The sequence below is a fragment of the Numenius arquata genome, chromosome 8 (assembly GCF_964106895.1).
Source record: "Numenius arquata chromosome 8, bNumArq3.hap1.1, whole genome shotgun sequence".
NCBI classification, from domain to species: Eukaryota; Metazoa; Chordata; class Aves; order Charadriiformes; family Scolopacidae; genus Numenius; species Numenius arquata.
In genome coordinates, this window is record NC_133583.1 from 51129702 (window position 1) to 51146554 (window position 16853).

At 48.4% G+C, this 16853-nt stretch overlaps 1 protein-coding gene across 2 annotated transcripts in view; it reads right to left on the bottom strand.

Annotated features, from left to right (window-relative positions):
* Positions 1-4044: 4044 nt before the first annotated feature.
* EIF2B3 (eukaryotic translation initiation factor 2B subunit gamma) overlaps positions 4045-16853 on the bottom strand; it is a 102882-nt gene continuing 90073 nt past the window's right edge. For both annotated transcript variants that reach the window (XM_074151886.1, XM_074151887.1), the window contains exons 11-12: positions 15831-15934; positions 4045-4268 (exon numbers count right to left, since the gene is read on the bottom strand). In XM_074151886.1, the coding sequence (XP_074007987.1) occupies positions 4216-4268; positions 15831-15934 (157 nt within the window). In that variant the 3' untranslated portion in view covers positions 4045-4215. The remainder of the gene's footprint in view (positions 4269-15830; positions 15935-16853) is intronic.

Below are 16853 nucleotides of genomic sequence, written 5' to 3' on the forward strand. Positions count from 1 at the left end.
GGCGATGGAGTGAAAAACGACAGGATCCAGGAATCAGCCGTCCGCCTGAGAGCGAGCGGAGCCCCCGCGGGATGGCTGGCTGCTGCTGGCTGGTGGGGTTTGCTGGGCGCTGGACCCCGGTGGGGGCACCTCCATGTCCCCGAATTAACCCTAGGGGTTGCCCGGCGAGAAGGGCCCCGAGCCCTGCGCTCCCCTGCAGCCTTCAGTCCTTACAAACGGGTGACCAACGGCCACAGGAATGGCCATGTGTGGCAGGAGGGTGGCACTGATGGCCACTGCGGTGCCCAGGGACTGGCGGTACCCAGGGAGCGGGTTATACCACGCACTGGGCAAGGTGTGGTTGTCACACCATCACTGGTGATTCTTCTGCGAGCCCCACCTGGGGCTCGATCTAATCCTGCTCCTCACAAAGCACCAGGGCAAGCACCAGAGCAGACACTGGCCCTGGCTGTGGATTTGGGCCAGCATGGAGGCAGCAAGGCATCTCCTGAACACACTGGTGTCCTCCAGACCTTCAGGGGTTTATAAGGAAAATTCTGGTCTCCCGGGATGAGAAGGTCCCACCAACAAAGTCCAAAGGATGGGCAGGACAGAGAGAAAACCACTCTTTCCAGGCAGCCAGAGGAAGGAAAGTGGGGAGCAGAAGCCAGCAAGGAAGCCAGCAGGAGCAACAGGGCTCTGCATGATAAACCTTGGAGACTGGAGGCAGCGAAAGACTGGTGAGTCCTCATGATGCCCAGCTCCAAGAGGTTCAGGAGAGTCCCATTGCTAGGGCTGCACACACAGCATCAACTTGATGGGGGAGCCAGACCTGTGGACCTGAGGCCATCAGGCTCGTGCTCCTCTCCCCTTCCTGCCCAAAAGCCAAAAAAGTGTCTCAAAAGCAAGATCAAAGCCTGATGCAAAGAAGGTGTTGTGTCCCTTTGAATGCCGCCAGAATGGGAAGCCCACTGTCCCCAGGAATGGCTAGCTGCTCGCCTCCCCCTCGTGTGGCTCCACTCCAAGGCAGCCAGGAAGATGGGAGCCATCCACTCTGGTTCGACTGCAGAAGGGACTACTAAAGATAGTGCTCAGAGATACGGTTTAGTGATGATTTTTGTTGGTGTTAGGTTGATGGTTGGACTAGATGATTTGAAAGGTCCCTTCCAACCTAGGCAATTCTATGATTCTAAGGGATCAGATCAGCTGCTGCTTCCTGGAAGATCACAAGTCACCTACAACAGCAAACACCAACGGCTGAGGGAGGCGAGCCACAGCTCTGGGTATCTGTAACCACCCAACAAATGCTTTTCCCAAATCTACGTCTGGCAAATGGGCTTGGCTGTAAACATCCTGGGAAGGACCTCGCTGCAGAGCTGCTGCAGGTGGTGTCCACCTCTCACAGGAGCCTGGGCAAGGGGGGCAGAGCTTCAGGGGCCCCTGAAGGCTTGGGGTTCCTCAGGACTCATTACCACACAGGGCACTGGCTGGAGGCCAGGCTCTACCCTACTCCGCAGGCAGAGCAACAGTGACGGTGCCACGGTCATGGCGTGCCAGGGGTGCAGGACCCATGGGAAGAAGTACACACCACCACTGGGCTCTGCACCCACCAACCTGCTGCCCTGGTCACAGAAAAAGCTTTTTAGGAGCTTTCACTGGCAGGACAGAGCTCAGGTAAACCCAGGAGCCGGAGGTGCTGTTGGCTGCAGACCTCACCAGCCTCTGCTTTACCGCCTGCAGATGCAGCACGTGACATGTCACTGTACCTTCTCACATCAACCCCAGCTGTACATCTGCCAAGGAAGCGTTCAGGAAAAGCCTGTCCAGGAAGCATCAGCGTCTGCAGAGCTGGGAAGCTTCATCTTTTCAGAGAAACGTGTCCTATAAAGCACTGCCGCGGTGCTAATAGCACCATGACGGGCCTGGGCTGTGACCCTCAGCTGCCTGGGTGTGACAGAGCAGCAAAATGAGGGGACTTACTTGCCAAGAGGTGACCTGTTCCTCAAAGCTGGTGAGCAGCCTGTACCAGTAACACCTTCCTGAAGGTCTGCATGAGCTAGGACCAAACAGTCACATCAAAACTACCTGGGAACAGAACTTCATTTCCTCTGTTCCCTCCCTGATTTTGTTGAAGACCGTAACGTTTATCACTCGGGTTGTAAAGTTGCCCGACACAACCCACCATCTGCTCACCTGACGATGACAGCGGCGTGGAGACCAGGTTAGATGGGGAAGGGTTAACCTCCCAGTGCCTGCCTTGGGATTCCTGAAGGCCCTATTATCCCGAATTATTTTTCATAATTACTGCCACACACGTAGACTACATCAAGAGCGAATCTTCACTTTGATAATTTGTGCTGTGAAATCTCACTTTGGGATCTACTTTTATCTCACACCAAACACCTGCAGGTCGTAAAAGGCAAAAAGGAAAAGAAAACGCCTCAAATCCCAGCCAGGTTTTCAAGTGTCAGAGAACACTAAATTAATGCTAAATTCTAACCGACGCAGTAAAGAGCCCCCCACCCTCTTCTTAAATTAGCTAAACAAAAGGACTGAGACTTTAACATATAATTAAGGCACAAAGAGGTAAAACTGTAGCTATTAAATAAGGGGATGCAGACTTTTCAGAAGTTAAGATGTGTCCTAAAAAAAAAGAGAGGGAGAAGGCTTTGTGTTCAAGCAAAAGGACCTGGAGTCAAAATCCCTGCGAGACCTCTCTCGGCTTTGCCACAGCCTTCTGGTAAAATGCAAAGCCAGGTAATTACGTTCCACTCGGCTTCTGCTCCTACACACCCAAAATGGATGCCTCGCTCCCTTGCCGCACACAGAGACAAGAACTCTCTTTAATTAACCTTTGTAAAGCCTCCGCGATCCTTGGATGAAAAAGGCTTCGTACCTGAGGAACATGTTTGCGCACATACACAAGGCATGAAGCCGAAGCCGAATGGCAGCGCATTACTTCTTTCTGCAGCTCCTCAAAGGCCTCCAAACTCATCCTCACCCAAACTTTCCATTCCAACCTGGTCCTTTAGAGGAGGGATTTTATTTATGAAACTCAGGGAATGTCTGGATTATAATCTCTCTCCTGTCAAATTAGCTAGGAAACAGTAATTTTCCTCCGGGGACACTGGTGCCCATGAAGCACACATTTAAAATTTATCACTTCAGTTAATGAAATATCATCCTGGCCAGTTGCTGTAAGCACCTCTGGATGTCAAACTGCCAGGGGCAGATAAATGTCCTGTTGAATCCTACTAGATTCCAATAAACAGCTTTTAGGCAGGAACTTGTGTCCAATTTATAAACGCTAAAGAACAGCTTGTGTTTCAATCCCATCCAGGTGCTTTACAATCCTGGCACAACCCCTGACCACAAGGCTGTGCGTTTCACATTAGCATGCTCGACTCATCTCGCAGACGTAGGTACAGTCATCCACAGATCATCCAGATGTGGGGAGGGACCTCTTGTCGGGGATTAGGAAGAGCGGGACGACAAGAGAAAGAAGCATTAAAACAGCGCAGAGAGTACCCACTGCTTAGGCCCCGCTTCCCCTCCGCACTCCCCCATCCAGCCCTCTCGCATACTTGCTCTTGGGCAGGATTTCAAAGTAACGGACCAAACTCAGCCCTGATGCAAATGGGTGCCAAACTCCTCGACTGTGTTACAGAAGAGGCGCAGCTCAAACACTTCTGTGCTATGGGGCAGCATCAGGAGAAAGAGAGAGAGAGAGGAGGAGGAGGAGGAGGCTGGCGAAGCTGCCGGGCTGCAAAGAGCAGCCGGCACTACCCCTGTGTTTCGCTGCCCACCTGCTGCGATGATGAGATGCACAAGCCGCATCCCGAGCGGTTTCTCCCAGGCTCGGGGACGGTGGCCGCGGGACTGCGGGGACGTGGTTTACATGGCAGGGAGGGCGGCTAAGACATTCTTCGGAGCGGGCACAGCCTGTGTGGTCCCCGCTCTCCCTTCTGCTGGAAAAGTACAGTGCGTTCGCCGGGAGCGCAGGAACCGATATTACCCGGCACAAACCCGCGTGCATCCCAATGAGGGGGGAGGGGGCCGGCGGACACACCGCTCTGTAAATACTTCTTTATTAAGACATAAATATAAAGCTGAACAGGAAAGGAGCAATGACAGGGTAAACCGTGCCAGTACTGATCTGTACGGATGATCTTACGATGCTTGAACATCTGGTTCTGCTGCTGGCTTCCATAAAATCATCTTTAAAACCTACTCGGGTTATATCTCCATCAGCTGTTCGGTGCCCACAATGACTTCATTAACATGTTTGGCTGAAAAGAGAGAGGGAGGAAAAGAAGAGGAATTGAGTTTTGCAGCACTGCTTTAGACCTTGCGTTTTTCAAATCTGCAACTTTAAAACAAATGAGAAAAGCAGATTCTGGGGAACTTGACCACGGATTCGCTGCCTTTCTTTGGACTCCAGCGTCTCTCCAACAGTATCCCACACACATGGCAAAAGTCTAAACAACTGACTAAACATCAGGAGGTTTCTCTAATGAGAGTTTTCACATGTATGTGTCACCACTAAACAAGAGAGGCCCGACAGAAGTCACAGCTGCTGCTGACAGGTGTATACCTAGGTCGAGGCAAAGAACCATCGACATCCAACATGGAGATCTGACAGAAAATTAAAGATCAATAACCCACCCCGGCCCTAAAGTGTGCTGTGTGCCCTCAAACTGCATGGAGGTTGGGGAAGAGAGGGGCTGCTGAGCATCAAGGGGCCATTACTGAGAAAGCACAAGACGCTCTCAGCAATCCCAACTCAACCCTGGCAGCTTACAACAAAGGGCTTTTTTTTTTTTTTTTTTTAATTTAAACCTGACTTCTCCCTCTTGGATTAAAAAAATCTGGATGGAGACTCTCCAAAAGTGTCTGTGAGCAAGGTCTGTGAGCACAGTTATCATCTCTGAGGGTCACTATGGACAGCCCACCTCAGACTCCTGTGCAAGTAGCAAGTTTGTCGGAGGGGCAATTTCTACAAGGTCACTCCTTTGCCTGTTCCCAGGAGCTCTGCACAGCCCCAGTGGACACATTAACGTGCCAGCCCCTGCCCCAGCACTGTTAATGCACTGTACTGAAAGAGCCTTCCCTTTAAAATGCAAAAGCAGCTTGTCAGGGAAGGACTGCAAATAAGGGATCCAAAGCCAAAATAATAAAAACACGCAACTGAAAGCCCAGTGCCTAAAAAACCCCAAGCATGTGGCCTCAGAGTGTGACACAAAACCAGCGTGTTCAAAGTGGGTGTCCTCAGGGTACCATGGGGGGAGGTGGCGAATCTAAATTGCTCTCTGGGAGCTGGACACCTATTCAGGTGGAGCTCAGGTGGCTTGACCTGTGTCCCCAGGCTCTCCATCTCCCCTCCTGCACATCAGGAGTAACAACCAGCTCTGGAGCCTGGGATAAAGCACCAAGGCCTGCGAGACGCTGGGATACAGTGATGGAGGAGGCTGTGTTGCCTCCCACACCTTACGCAGCAGAGGGGGTGGATAGCCAGGGATGATGGAAATACCAAGTCGTGTTTTATTTACCCACCTAAAACTCCTCCCCTCAGGGGAGTGGATTTTGCAAGACTGCTGCAAAACAACAAACATGCCACCTTTGGCTACATGAAGAAATTCTTGGCAAACCCTAAAACTGGCCGGGCCAACACGATGCTTCTCGTGGTTTAAAATTCAAGATGTTACCTTTGCACCATGCAAACTATTGCTCCAGAAACAGTTTGATCAAAAATTCTCTATAAACTTCAAGGAGTTTTGGACTCTGGGAAGATAATTTCCCCCTACAACCCTGACCCCACAATCATATGGATCTGGCTGTCTCCTCAGCCTGGGGAACAGAGTTGGGTTAGCCTCATGACCACCTTTCAGAGACCCTTCATGAAGGCAAAAATAAGAGATCAAGAAGCTGACTCTCACCTTCAGCATCAGATTGAGTCACTTAGTTCTTTGCTCAGGGCATTTAGCGACAACTGGTAATTAATCCTGGAGCCTCGTACTAACATCTTAGAGCTTAAAGTTGGAACGTGGAGCCCAATCTCCAGCACTTTAGGCAGGATGAGCAGAGGTGGATGCAATGCTCAGGAAAATGAGGGACTGACTGTACGAGTGCCAGGTGCAAGTGTGATGTAGGTAGCACCACACAACTTCTCCAGCACGGCTCTGCCAATAGCCCCAAGTCCAGCCTTCAGCGCCTCTCTCCTCCTGTCCTGGACCCCACACAGCTCTGCCAAGGTACCTCAAATCCAACCTGCAGCACTTCTTGCTATAACATTCCTCACCCCCAACAACTTTCCCAATATATCTCAAACAGGCCCTGTAGCAACTCCTGTGACTCCATTCCTGAACCTCCTCCAAGCAGACTACCTATCATGTTGATTTCTGTGATGTGAATAAGACCCTGGCCACCATCCAGTGCGAGTAATTACGTTATGCCTCTGCAGATTAAACATGCCTTCATCTAGGCTTATGAAGAACCATGTCAATTTATGGTTCTATATATAGGTTATCTGTAGCAATACTTTTTAATAAGGAACTTCTTGCTTCATTTCAGATAGCATCCCGCACTGTCCTAAACGTGCAGAGGTGGGATGGGTCCTGTCACATACTTTGTTGCAGAGGTGGTACCAACTGTTTGTATTTTGCACTGACATGCTTGCAGCTGTCTTACGATATCTCACATTTTACACCTCATGAGTTCAAAATGCTTTTCGAGACCGGGCAAATAGCAGCATTCCCAATTTATAGATGGGGAAACTGAGGTGGCAGTGAGTTTAGGGAGTTTAAGGAGCCAAAGCCACACGGGAAATCAGAGCATGCATTCCCTCATCTTCCATCCTTCTGCCTGCTTCGTCTCCTCCTTGATCCGTGCTGCCTGGTATGTCACTGCTACCTAAGAGACTCGCATGAAATCACAAAACTCACTTCTCCTTGTACAGGCTAAAAGAAAACACATGAATGTGCCTGCCTCAAATCCCCGAGAAAGTTTTTAAGCGATAAAGGGAATGGTTTTGCTAGAAACAAAGCCCTATTCCGCACCCCCAGGGGATGCGATAGGCAGATAAGGATTCACCCCGCTTCCCTCTTCCCTTCCCAAAGCCCTCCTTGCGGAGGGAAGGGAATTCAGACTCCACTGTGTGTGCCAGAGAGCCGAGCTGTGGATAGCGTTTCATTATCAGCCGTGGCTGCCAGTTGCCAGTGGCTCTGGCTGGTACCAGCAAGCTCAGTTCATGCAGAAACTCTGCCTGAAACTCTGGGGGAGGAGGGAGAAGTACCTCACATGCTTAGCTGTTTAGCTCCCGTCTCCTTCCCCAGCTCCCCATTAGGGATTTCTTACCAGGCTGCCTTTTATCTGACACTGGCAGGGTTACAGATGCATTCAGCCCACAGAGAAAGAAGAGGGATTAGAGAAAGGACTTTCAGAAAGTCTTAGAATTGGACTCTGCAACCTTAAATCATGTTCAACTAGATCTTCTCAGATTGGGAGCATCTGGTGCTAAGCAAATCCAGAGCTGATCAACACATTCAACCTCCTGATTAGCACTTTGCTTCAACTTGCTGACGCAGCCCAGCCTGAAGTCAGCCTGGGTGCTTGAACGAGTGTCCACGGAGATTTTACTGTGAGTGTAAATCAAAAACCTGTCACTCGTTATATATGCGTTCCTGCTTTGGAAGACATTTGTTTACACATACTGTACGCTAGCCCCTTAAAAACATACGCACAAGGCAAGGAGAGCTAGAGAGCTGGGGAGCAGTGCAGCTTTTGGTGCTTGGCTAAAAACAAATTGTAATGCAAATAAACAGAGGGGAGGAAATGACTGTGCAGCCCAGCACAAACCCCCCCCCAGCAGGCTGGGGGCCGGGGACCCAGCGCTCCCCAGCCTTCCTGGCAGGTTCCTGCCAAGCTGCTTACAGAAAGGGGATGCCGGAGCATTCCTTTAAAAGCCATGTGAAAGCATCTCCTTGTTGTTTGCTCAATTAGCCCCAGACAGATTGCTGCTGCTGCTGCTGGTGGCAACGCTGGGTTGTAAAGGAGGAGGGGAAGGAGGGGAAAGGGAGGAAAAAAAAAAAAGAGAGAGAGGAAAAAAAAAAAAGGTTAGGGCCTAGGCCCAGGACCACCACGAAGTTCCAGCCCTCAGGGGCTCCAGAAAACGTTCAGTTTACTCACTCAATTACATACACTGTTTTATAAACCCTTTAAAATAAAATAGAAAACAGTCCCTGGCACAGAATTACTGCTCTATTATACAGCAGTGATGAAAGCCACTGCTGTGTATTTGCTCTCTTTAAAGCAAGAGATAGTTTAACTTAAAAAACTAGGCGGGGGGGAGGGGTGGCTGCAGAAACGCATGCACGAAAACACGCTGTGGGTGGTTCCTACCACATTCACCCAGGACAGAAAGGATCAGAGAGTGGGAGAGAAGAGCAACTTGTCTCTGCAGTGATGGTTGGCCCTGGAAAGGCAGCCAGGTTGGGGGGGGAGAGGAACTAAAGGGGCTTAAGGGGATGGGAAGCAGCTGAAGCTTGACTTTGGGAGGCTGGAGGGTGTTTTAAATTACATGTAGAGATAAAGAAGGGAAGCAGGTGACGGGGGCTGATTTGTTTGTGTTTACAGAGCAGTGGGGCTTTCCAGTCAAGGCCTGCTCTCTCCCCAGCCAGGCTTTACTTACACGATCGCTGGAGATCAGGGGTGACCGTGCTGTGGCCCCAAAGGCCAGGAGCGTCTCACAGATTTCTCCGCTTCAGGCCCGTTGTGCAGCCGTCAGCCAAGGCTGCAGGTCTCCAGGAGTGATGCTCCCCATGAGCTGGGTGCCCCAGCTGCTCCCAGGGGTGGGGTGTGTTGGGAATGGGATTCCCCATTGGGAATGGGGCTGGCAGTAGCTTCAGGCAGATCAGCTCTGGCCCACAGCTGGGACCTCCAGCCCAGAAGGGGTGGGCAGCAGAGGTCTCACTGCTGCCTCACGCTCACCCTGAGCGTGCTGCTGCTCCCCTGGTTCAGCTGAGGCTTTTCTCATAGTTCAACCAGTATTAACCCATTTGCCCTCAAACCCTGCTGGGGAACAGACGTGTCTTGGGAGTGTAAAGGTAAAGGCAACATTGAATTCAGTGCCTGAAGAGGGATGAATTTACTGTGGCTTGGAGCAGATGGATGGGGGGAGTAAAGGAACTGGAAAGAGGGGTATGGGAAGGTCATCAGTCAGGGTCTGGGGAGAAAGGTTAGTCAAGGGAAAAGGAGACCAACAGCTGGGGATGTGCCTAAGATAGCAAGCTTCTTGGGGATGGGGACATAGTTGGAGTCCTAGTATTGGGGCAGAATCCTAGCAAAGAGTTTAAGAAGGCGACTGTACTGTACTGATCGATGTGCTCCCACAGGGTATCACCACATTGCAAACGTGAACAGAGATCTCAGAAACATCAGTCTGAAAGACCGTCCACACTTCTGCTAAGGTGGCAGAGATGCCATTTGCCCAGACACTGCTGCCTGCTGTGCTGGATGCAAGTAGAGGTCCTTTTCCTTTCTCAGCATCCATTGGGGAGTTCTTCCTGGCTCTTTTATGTGGCTAAGCTCTAGCAGAGCACAAGTGGTTATTTTCTCTGCGTGGAGCATGTAAAAATATTTCCACAAGGTTACGAACTGCTGCCTTATGGGTAGACTTCACAATCAACATGCTGCGAAAGTGGCAGCTCGTTTAACCCGCTCACTCAGGAAGCCTGAACTTCCCTAGCCAGGAATGACAGTGTGCACAAGTGTGACAGTCCCCAACGGCAGAGGGGAGGACAAAGTGTCGCCGGGTGGATATTCTAGGGAAGTTTTATGCCACTGCTAAGGCCAGAACTCATAAACCATTTTTATACAACTTGGAAAAGAGGCTTATTAGGATCAGTTAGAAATGTAGTCACTGCATAGTCATTGAAGCAAAAATGACAACTATTTAAGAGATGCTGCCAACTAATATCTTTGTCGGGGACACTCAGTAGTTAAACTAATTTAGGGAACAAATAATATGGACCTCTCAGTTTTGCTATGAATTTACACCATTCCTACATCATCTCCAGCTCATCTTGCACCCCAGTGCACAACATACATGTGTGCACTGTTTAGTCTGTGTCTGTTCTTCGCGAGCTTTCATAACGCCCATCTGCACTGCAGCATGCTTTCTGATCCCGACCTTGTGTCGTGCTAAGTGTTTTCAGTTCCTCAAGACTTCACCAGGAGGTACTCAGCATCTTGCAAGAGCAGATGCTCGCCCCTGCTTAAATGCAGCATCAGAAAGTCCCTCAGTTCCTTCCTGTCCCTATCCTGCCAAATCTTGGCTGGGGCGAAGCATCCTCACAAGCAGTGACCCATTCATATGTGAAGGTTTCATAAACTGTACCTGCCTTCAGAGGATGACATTGGAGAAAAATGTGCTCTTTGGCCCTCATTAAAATAAAACAATCTTACTCTGTTTCATTGAGAAGTCCTAGGACTCCAAGCTTGGAACAGGACTTGGAAAATGATCGGAAACGGGAGCCAGTCCTTACTGGATATGTGCCTTTTTCTGTTCTTGTGAGAAACCACACAGTTTTGGCTACGTGATAAGCCTCTGGAAAAAAAATATCTCGCTTTGCACATGTTCTCAGGAGGGCAGCTAAAAGCTCCAGAGACTCTGTCCGCAGTGAGCACTCTCGACCATGGAAGTGCAGGAGGAAGGCAGGGCTTCCCCCAGGCTTGTATCCCTGCTCCATGGAGCAGTGCAGCGCTCGGCACAGAACCGCTTCCCTCCTCTGCCCACAATGATCCCGCCTGGGCACAACGGCGGTACGAAAAGGGATGCTGTCTGACTGAAAGCTGTCAGGGGGCGAGTGCCAGATGGGAAATGGAGCATGGGACTGTTAGTCAAGGGGACTGGAAATAGCAGCTATGGTCAGACCAGAGGAGGAGTCAGGTGGGTGTCTGGGAATAACTAAGACAGAAAAATAATAATCTCCATGGGAGAAAGACTAGAGGAAAAAACAAAGAGAAGGCTGGGAATGGGATGAGAGTGGTCCTGGGACAAAGCTGTAGCAGGGAGCTGTGAAGGAGGAGTCAGGATCAGGTAGGATATAAGTGGTGTAGTTGGGGCCCAATGGCTGATGCTGGGGGCAGGAGCAGTAAAGGCTACAGTAACTTCTCCCCCCCAGCACCAGGAGTGGAACTCAGGGCTGCTGATGCGCGTGGGTATCCGTGAGACCTCCTGGAAAAGAGTCTCTTGTCCCACTCCAGATTTGGCTCCGCTTAAGGAAGATGATGCACCCATCAGCTGGAGCAGCAGAAGCTGTACAATGGAGTTCAAGTTTCTGACACTGGTAATGATCCCTGCCAGGGCCAGCAGGATCCCATATAATAATACTGCTTTTTTTTTTTAGAGGGCTGAACTCCCTCTCCCAACATTTACAAAGAAAATGTTAAGGCTAAAATGTCAAGTCTCTAATAGCTAGGAAATGCCACATGTAACATGCAGCTTCAGCACTTAAGCTGGCCAGTCTAAATGAATGGGCAGATGATCAGAATCTCCCTGTCTCTCACATCTCTATAAAATAGGAGGAAAACCCAACCGTGTTCATACTGAGGCAGCGAAAATGAGGTAGTTAACAGTTGTGAAGCATTAAGGTGACAACTGTTGCAGAAAGGCCATAGAAAGGAGGGATTTTGTCACTTGTATAGTGCACAGTAATTAAGGTCTCAGACACAAACTGAAAAAAGACAGGAAAATGAGGAATATGGAAAACCCCCACATTCAGCAAGCACTACTCATTCTGGGTGTTGACTGTGTCAGAGCACGAAGGAATATAAAAATATATAGTGGCATAAAAGCTGTACAGGAACAAGCACACTGAAGTCTTAGTCTGCAGCCTGGTCACAGAGATAATGCTACTAACAAGTATGTACCAGGATACCAAGCTAAGATTACATCAGCATTCTGGCTGCTGGTATGTTTTCCCCTTTCTAAACGTACACTTTGTGGCAACAACACTGCTGTAATGCAGTTTTTGGGTGTGCAATGACTCAAGCTGTCCCCAAATGACATCGGCTCCTTAATATCCAATGCACATAAAACATCCCTGCCCCAAGGACAACAGGGATGAAGGTGAGGGATAAGGTAGTGAGTTTTATGTCAATTTTGCTAGTTCTATCCTGTCTGTGTGTCTTTACCATCTCTGTTTTTAGTGTTGCTTTGAGGAAAGGTTAGGCTGCTTTACTATATATGCCTCTTCCTGGCTAACCTATACCAGATGTATAAAGTACTCCCTGCTGAATCTGGCCTAGAGACCCCTTTGGGAACTGTACTCACTGACTCTAGGGCTCATCTGACTCCTCAACTGGCCCATCACCAGCGCTCCCTCTCTCTAGTCCTACTTCAATGAGTCCAAGCTGCTTTTGAGCTCCTCTTTAAAAATAGGTTCATCAAAAAGGCTGGAGCATGATCCTAATAACTGTCTTCAAAACAGTGATTGAATGCTCTGTGCAATTAAGTTCTTTCAGAACTGCTGCCTGCCATTTCCTATCCCTTTAATAATTACCTCCTTTTTCTTAGGTACCAACATGTTTTTAAAACTGCTACCTGCATGAGGTAGCTTTCATAAAGCCCATCTGTTAATTCTCTGCTAGCAAATTCCTTAAATTAAAGTATCAAAGAGGAAGGAAAGTGGATGCTTCCTAAGCATGGTAATAAAAGCAGTAGGAAGAAGAATGGTATGGCTCTCAGGAGGCACGGCTTGCAAATTCAGAAGTTTTATTAAACTCCATACCTTGACTTTAACAGAGGCACTTAAAAGTACCATCTCTGGCCAGTGCTGTGATAGGGCTGAAGCCAACACAGGACTGGGACATCATTGCTGACAGTTACCTGCCTCCTCCTGTGTCTCTAACTTTCTTTTCACTTTGAAAGTACTAGGCTGCATCTGATCTACCCCAGTAACCGGTGCTGGAGTGTTCCCTCTGTTTAGGTGTCCAGAGCTTTGCCAAGCCCATTATTAAGTGATGAGGTCTCCCACCATGTCCCCAGGGAGATTATCCCACAACCTACCAGACCACATCGTTAGGAAAACGTTCCAGATAGCCAGCCTAAATTGTGTTTAATTCAATCCCATTACTCCCAGCTGTACCATTTGGACCACCCTAAATATGCCCATATTCTTCCACAGAAGGAAAAGGATAAGAGCTGGTTTGAGTTACGTTTGCCTATCATTTGTGGTAGCTGTTCTCCTGCCATGTCCTCCTTGCATAGGGCTGGAGTTCATATTATGAAAGGAGGTCAGTGCACCACTGGCTCAAAGGGCTCCTGTACCTGAGCTGCCTGGGCAGTGTGGCCAGGACTCATACAGCAGAGCAGGGAGCACACAGCCAGTTCTGCAGCAAAGTCAACTGTGGGATTTGCGTGGGGCTGTGTAGGATGATGCAGGGATATTTCTACCTTTGATGAATCCTGGCTGATGCTTTGGAATAAGGGACTGCTGTATTTTTTATTTTTTTTTTTAAATATTTCTGGGAAGGTGTATGCAGCTTTGCTGAGGAGGTTTCTAGTGTGTAACTCCCAGACGAGGGTCACTAGCCAGCTGCTACCACTTATGTCTGCTGAAGTGTGATCAGCAACAAAAGGTGGCTCTGACCCAAGAGAACTAGTTTTTTTCTAACCTGGCCGGGGAGGCTCGAGTTTGAAGAAGGAAAAGTTACCAAACAGAACAACACAGCCAAAGTCTTGATGAAAGGGGGAATATGGAAACAGACTTACAGGGCCACACCAAAAGCTTGGCACAAGGTACAGGAAGTCTTGGGCAGGGGAAAGGAAGTCATGGCATGCTTTCACAGCAAAAAAGAGAGGGCCCAGTTTACTATGGGACCAGCCAAGGTCAGAAGAGACATGCTGGGCTGGAAAGACTCTACAGTTCAGGAAATAAGTCATGAACTTCGCAGACAGATCCCAGACCACCGAGGAGAACCTGACCCCCAGCCCAAAGAAATTTCAGGATGGTTAGGAAACTGAGGCAGGGAAATGAACTGAGGCTTTAGTGTTTTTTCTTGCTCAGCATAATGGTGTATTCATAATCTACCTGAACGTGTCTTTGCTAATGTCAATCATACATTTCTGAACAGTTTAACTGGAGAGCCCACAGACTCATTAACAAGTGGGTTTAAGCTTTGAAGAGGTGAGCAGTAGACCCTACAACAATAGGTAAATGACCCCTGGGTTACAGCTCCATTACTCTCCCTGCAAATACATCTACAGACCCTGAAAAGTATTCAGACAAGGACGACAAGGACAATCAAGAAGAAAGAACAGTTTCCATACTAAAATCAACCAGACTAGAATCTGCACCCTGGAAGAGACTACTGAAGCAGATGTGAGCGAGGTCAAACGGTGGTATTTCTGTTTGAAATAATCTACTAAAGAAATCCAACATATTCCCATTTCCTCAAATATTAGCTAAATCTACACCCTGTCTCCTTGTAGTTCACAATGCAGGTTAACAACCAAATGTGCCCTGATTCACCTCTCTTAGTGATTCATGCAGATGTGTGGATGTGGCACTTCGGGACATGGTTTAGTGGTGGACTTGGCAGTGTTAAGTTTGCAATTGGACTTGATGATCTTAAAGGCCTTTTCCAATGTAAATGATTCTATGACTTTATGCTCAGGGGAGGACACAGATGGAGCATCATGAACAGGGCGAATTTTCAGTGATAGGGGACAATGGACCCCGCAAGGGCCTCTGTTTCAGGCTGATGTGATGGGCAAAGCCACGAGCAGGCACAGGCTCTGCTTTACAGGGACCAAGACCAGAACAATCACTGGGTGTTTCCTACAGTGTCCGAGACTTGCAGCTGCAAGATCAAGACTTGGTTTTCATGACACTTTTTTACTTTCAGTTTCAATTTAAAGGAAAATTTGTCATATGCATAGCTGACAATAGGTTACGCTATACTACGTTAAGTGTAAACCCTGCTCTGTGTCAGGACACTTACAATTGGGAATCCACCCGTAAAGACAAAGTGAGCAAACAAATCCTGATCTAAGTAACTTCACATGGAGCCTGCAAAGGAACTCACTTCTGTCCTCAGTCCACACCCTAGAGCAGGGATCTGCCAAACCCCAACCATAAATATTCATTAAAAAGCCCTCTGCTTGGGATGCAGTCACTGAGACAGCCATTTCCTGCCCATTATCTCTTAGGGCAGAAAATCAACAGTTCCACTCAGGCGGTGATCACCGAGCCCTTGCCACGAACACTTCCACTGGATGGCTTCACTTTGCCCAAATGAGGGCCACGTAGTTGTAACCCCTCTGAAGCCCCAAAATACCATTTCACAGCAGTAAAGCAGATCTGAACGTAGCTGCCCTTGTGTTTAGTACAGAGCAGCAGCTCCTAGTGTGATATTCCACCTCAAGCTTTTGCTTGGAGCAAGGGAAATGGGAGCATGCTGGCACTGCGGGTTGGTGGCATCTACAAAGAGAAGGATGTCTGTGTAATCAATAATTTGCACCGCCCCTGATGCTGACCAAGATTACTAGCCAAAATAACAGCTCCTTCTGCTGAGGACAACTCCAGGCTGATCTAATTGTGGTCTCTGGGAAAAGACTGTCTCAGCACCCAATCTTGGTCTTTATAACAACAACAACAGAGCTTTTCTGCCAACTTCAGAGGAGCAAGTCCCTGAACTATTCTTATGCCAAGAAGCTGTACTTTCCATGAAAAACAAATCCTAATATTATAGGACACCACACTGTAGAACTGCCACTTCATGAAGAAGGAGTAAAATCTCGAGGAAGAAAGGGATTACAAATGCGCTGTAAACACAGCTCCTCTACTTACCTTTTGCTTCCAGCTTTTGATCACTTCCAATCAAACAGTCTTTGATGTCTGCACCCTTCTCTATCACAGCATTATGACAAATAACACTGCCCTGAAGACAGCACCTACAACATAAACACAAAGTAAAGCAAGAAAGTTATTTAAAATGACAGGTACAAACCAAAGGTATCCACTGGAATATCTATTGAGCCCGTGACACGACCCTGCAAGTAGGTTCAGTTCTGCACTTTTCTCAAAAATTCCACTATTCTGATCCTTACAGCCAGTTATTGAAAAAACTGAAACGCCAGCTGTCAGAATGGGTTTGCGAAAAACGATTTCCAGTTGTACCTCCTGTTAGAACAGCTTTCCTCTACATGTCCTTAACAGAATAAATACTGCCAGAGGATTTCATAGACAGGACATTGGCCTTGGGACCTGGATCAAGTCTCGTATTTTCCACAGAGAGTATGGGTAACTGTGCAGGTGGCGGCTTCTCTGCTCAGCTCCCCAGTTAAAAAGAGGAGCAGCAGCCCAGTCTTTCCCTGTGAATTTTGCTGAAAACTTTCATACGTTCCAGCTTGCCAGGCACTAAGAAAGGGTGGTGAGAAGGGGCAGATCAATACCTCAGCTGGTTGGCTTTGTTCATGTTACACAAGCATCCAAACACGATCACTCTGCAGTACTAAGCCAATGAAACTCACACTGGACCTGGTCTGCCTGCCTTGAATATCTGCACACTCACAGAGCCTTTGGCACCACGAAGCCTGAAATGCTACATAGGATGGAACTTTAGCAAAAGTCACCGTCTTCCAAAATGTATTTGAATCTGTGATAACTGCCTTTCACATGTGCTGATGTGATTGTCCAGACAGGAAAGAATTTCAGAGTCCAAGTGCTGGCTTCATAACTTCTCTGCTGAGAGATGCTGAGTGAATTTCTGCATTGGTCTGAGCCCCTCCATGCAGTAAAATGGAAGTTGTGAATCTTTACTGGTATCTGTGATGTGTCCTGAAATGCTGTTCAATCAGCATCATGAGTAGT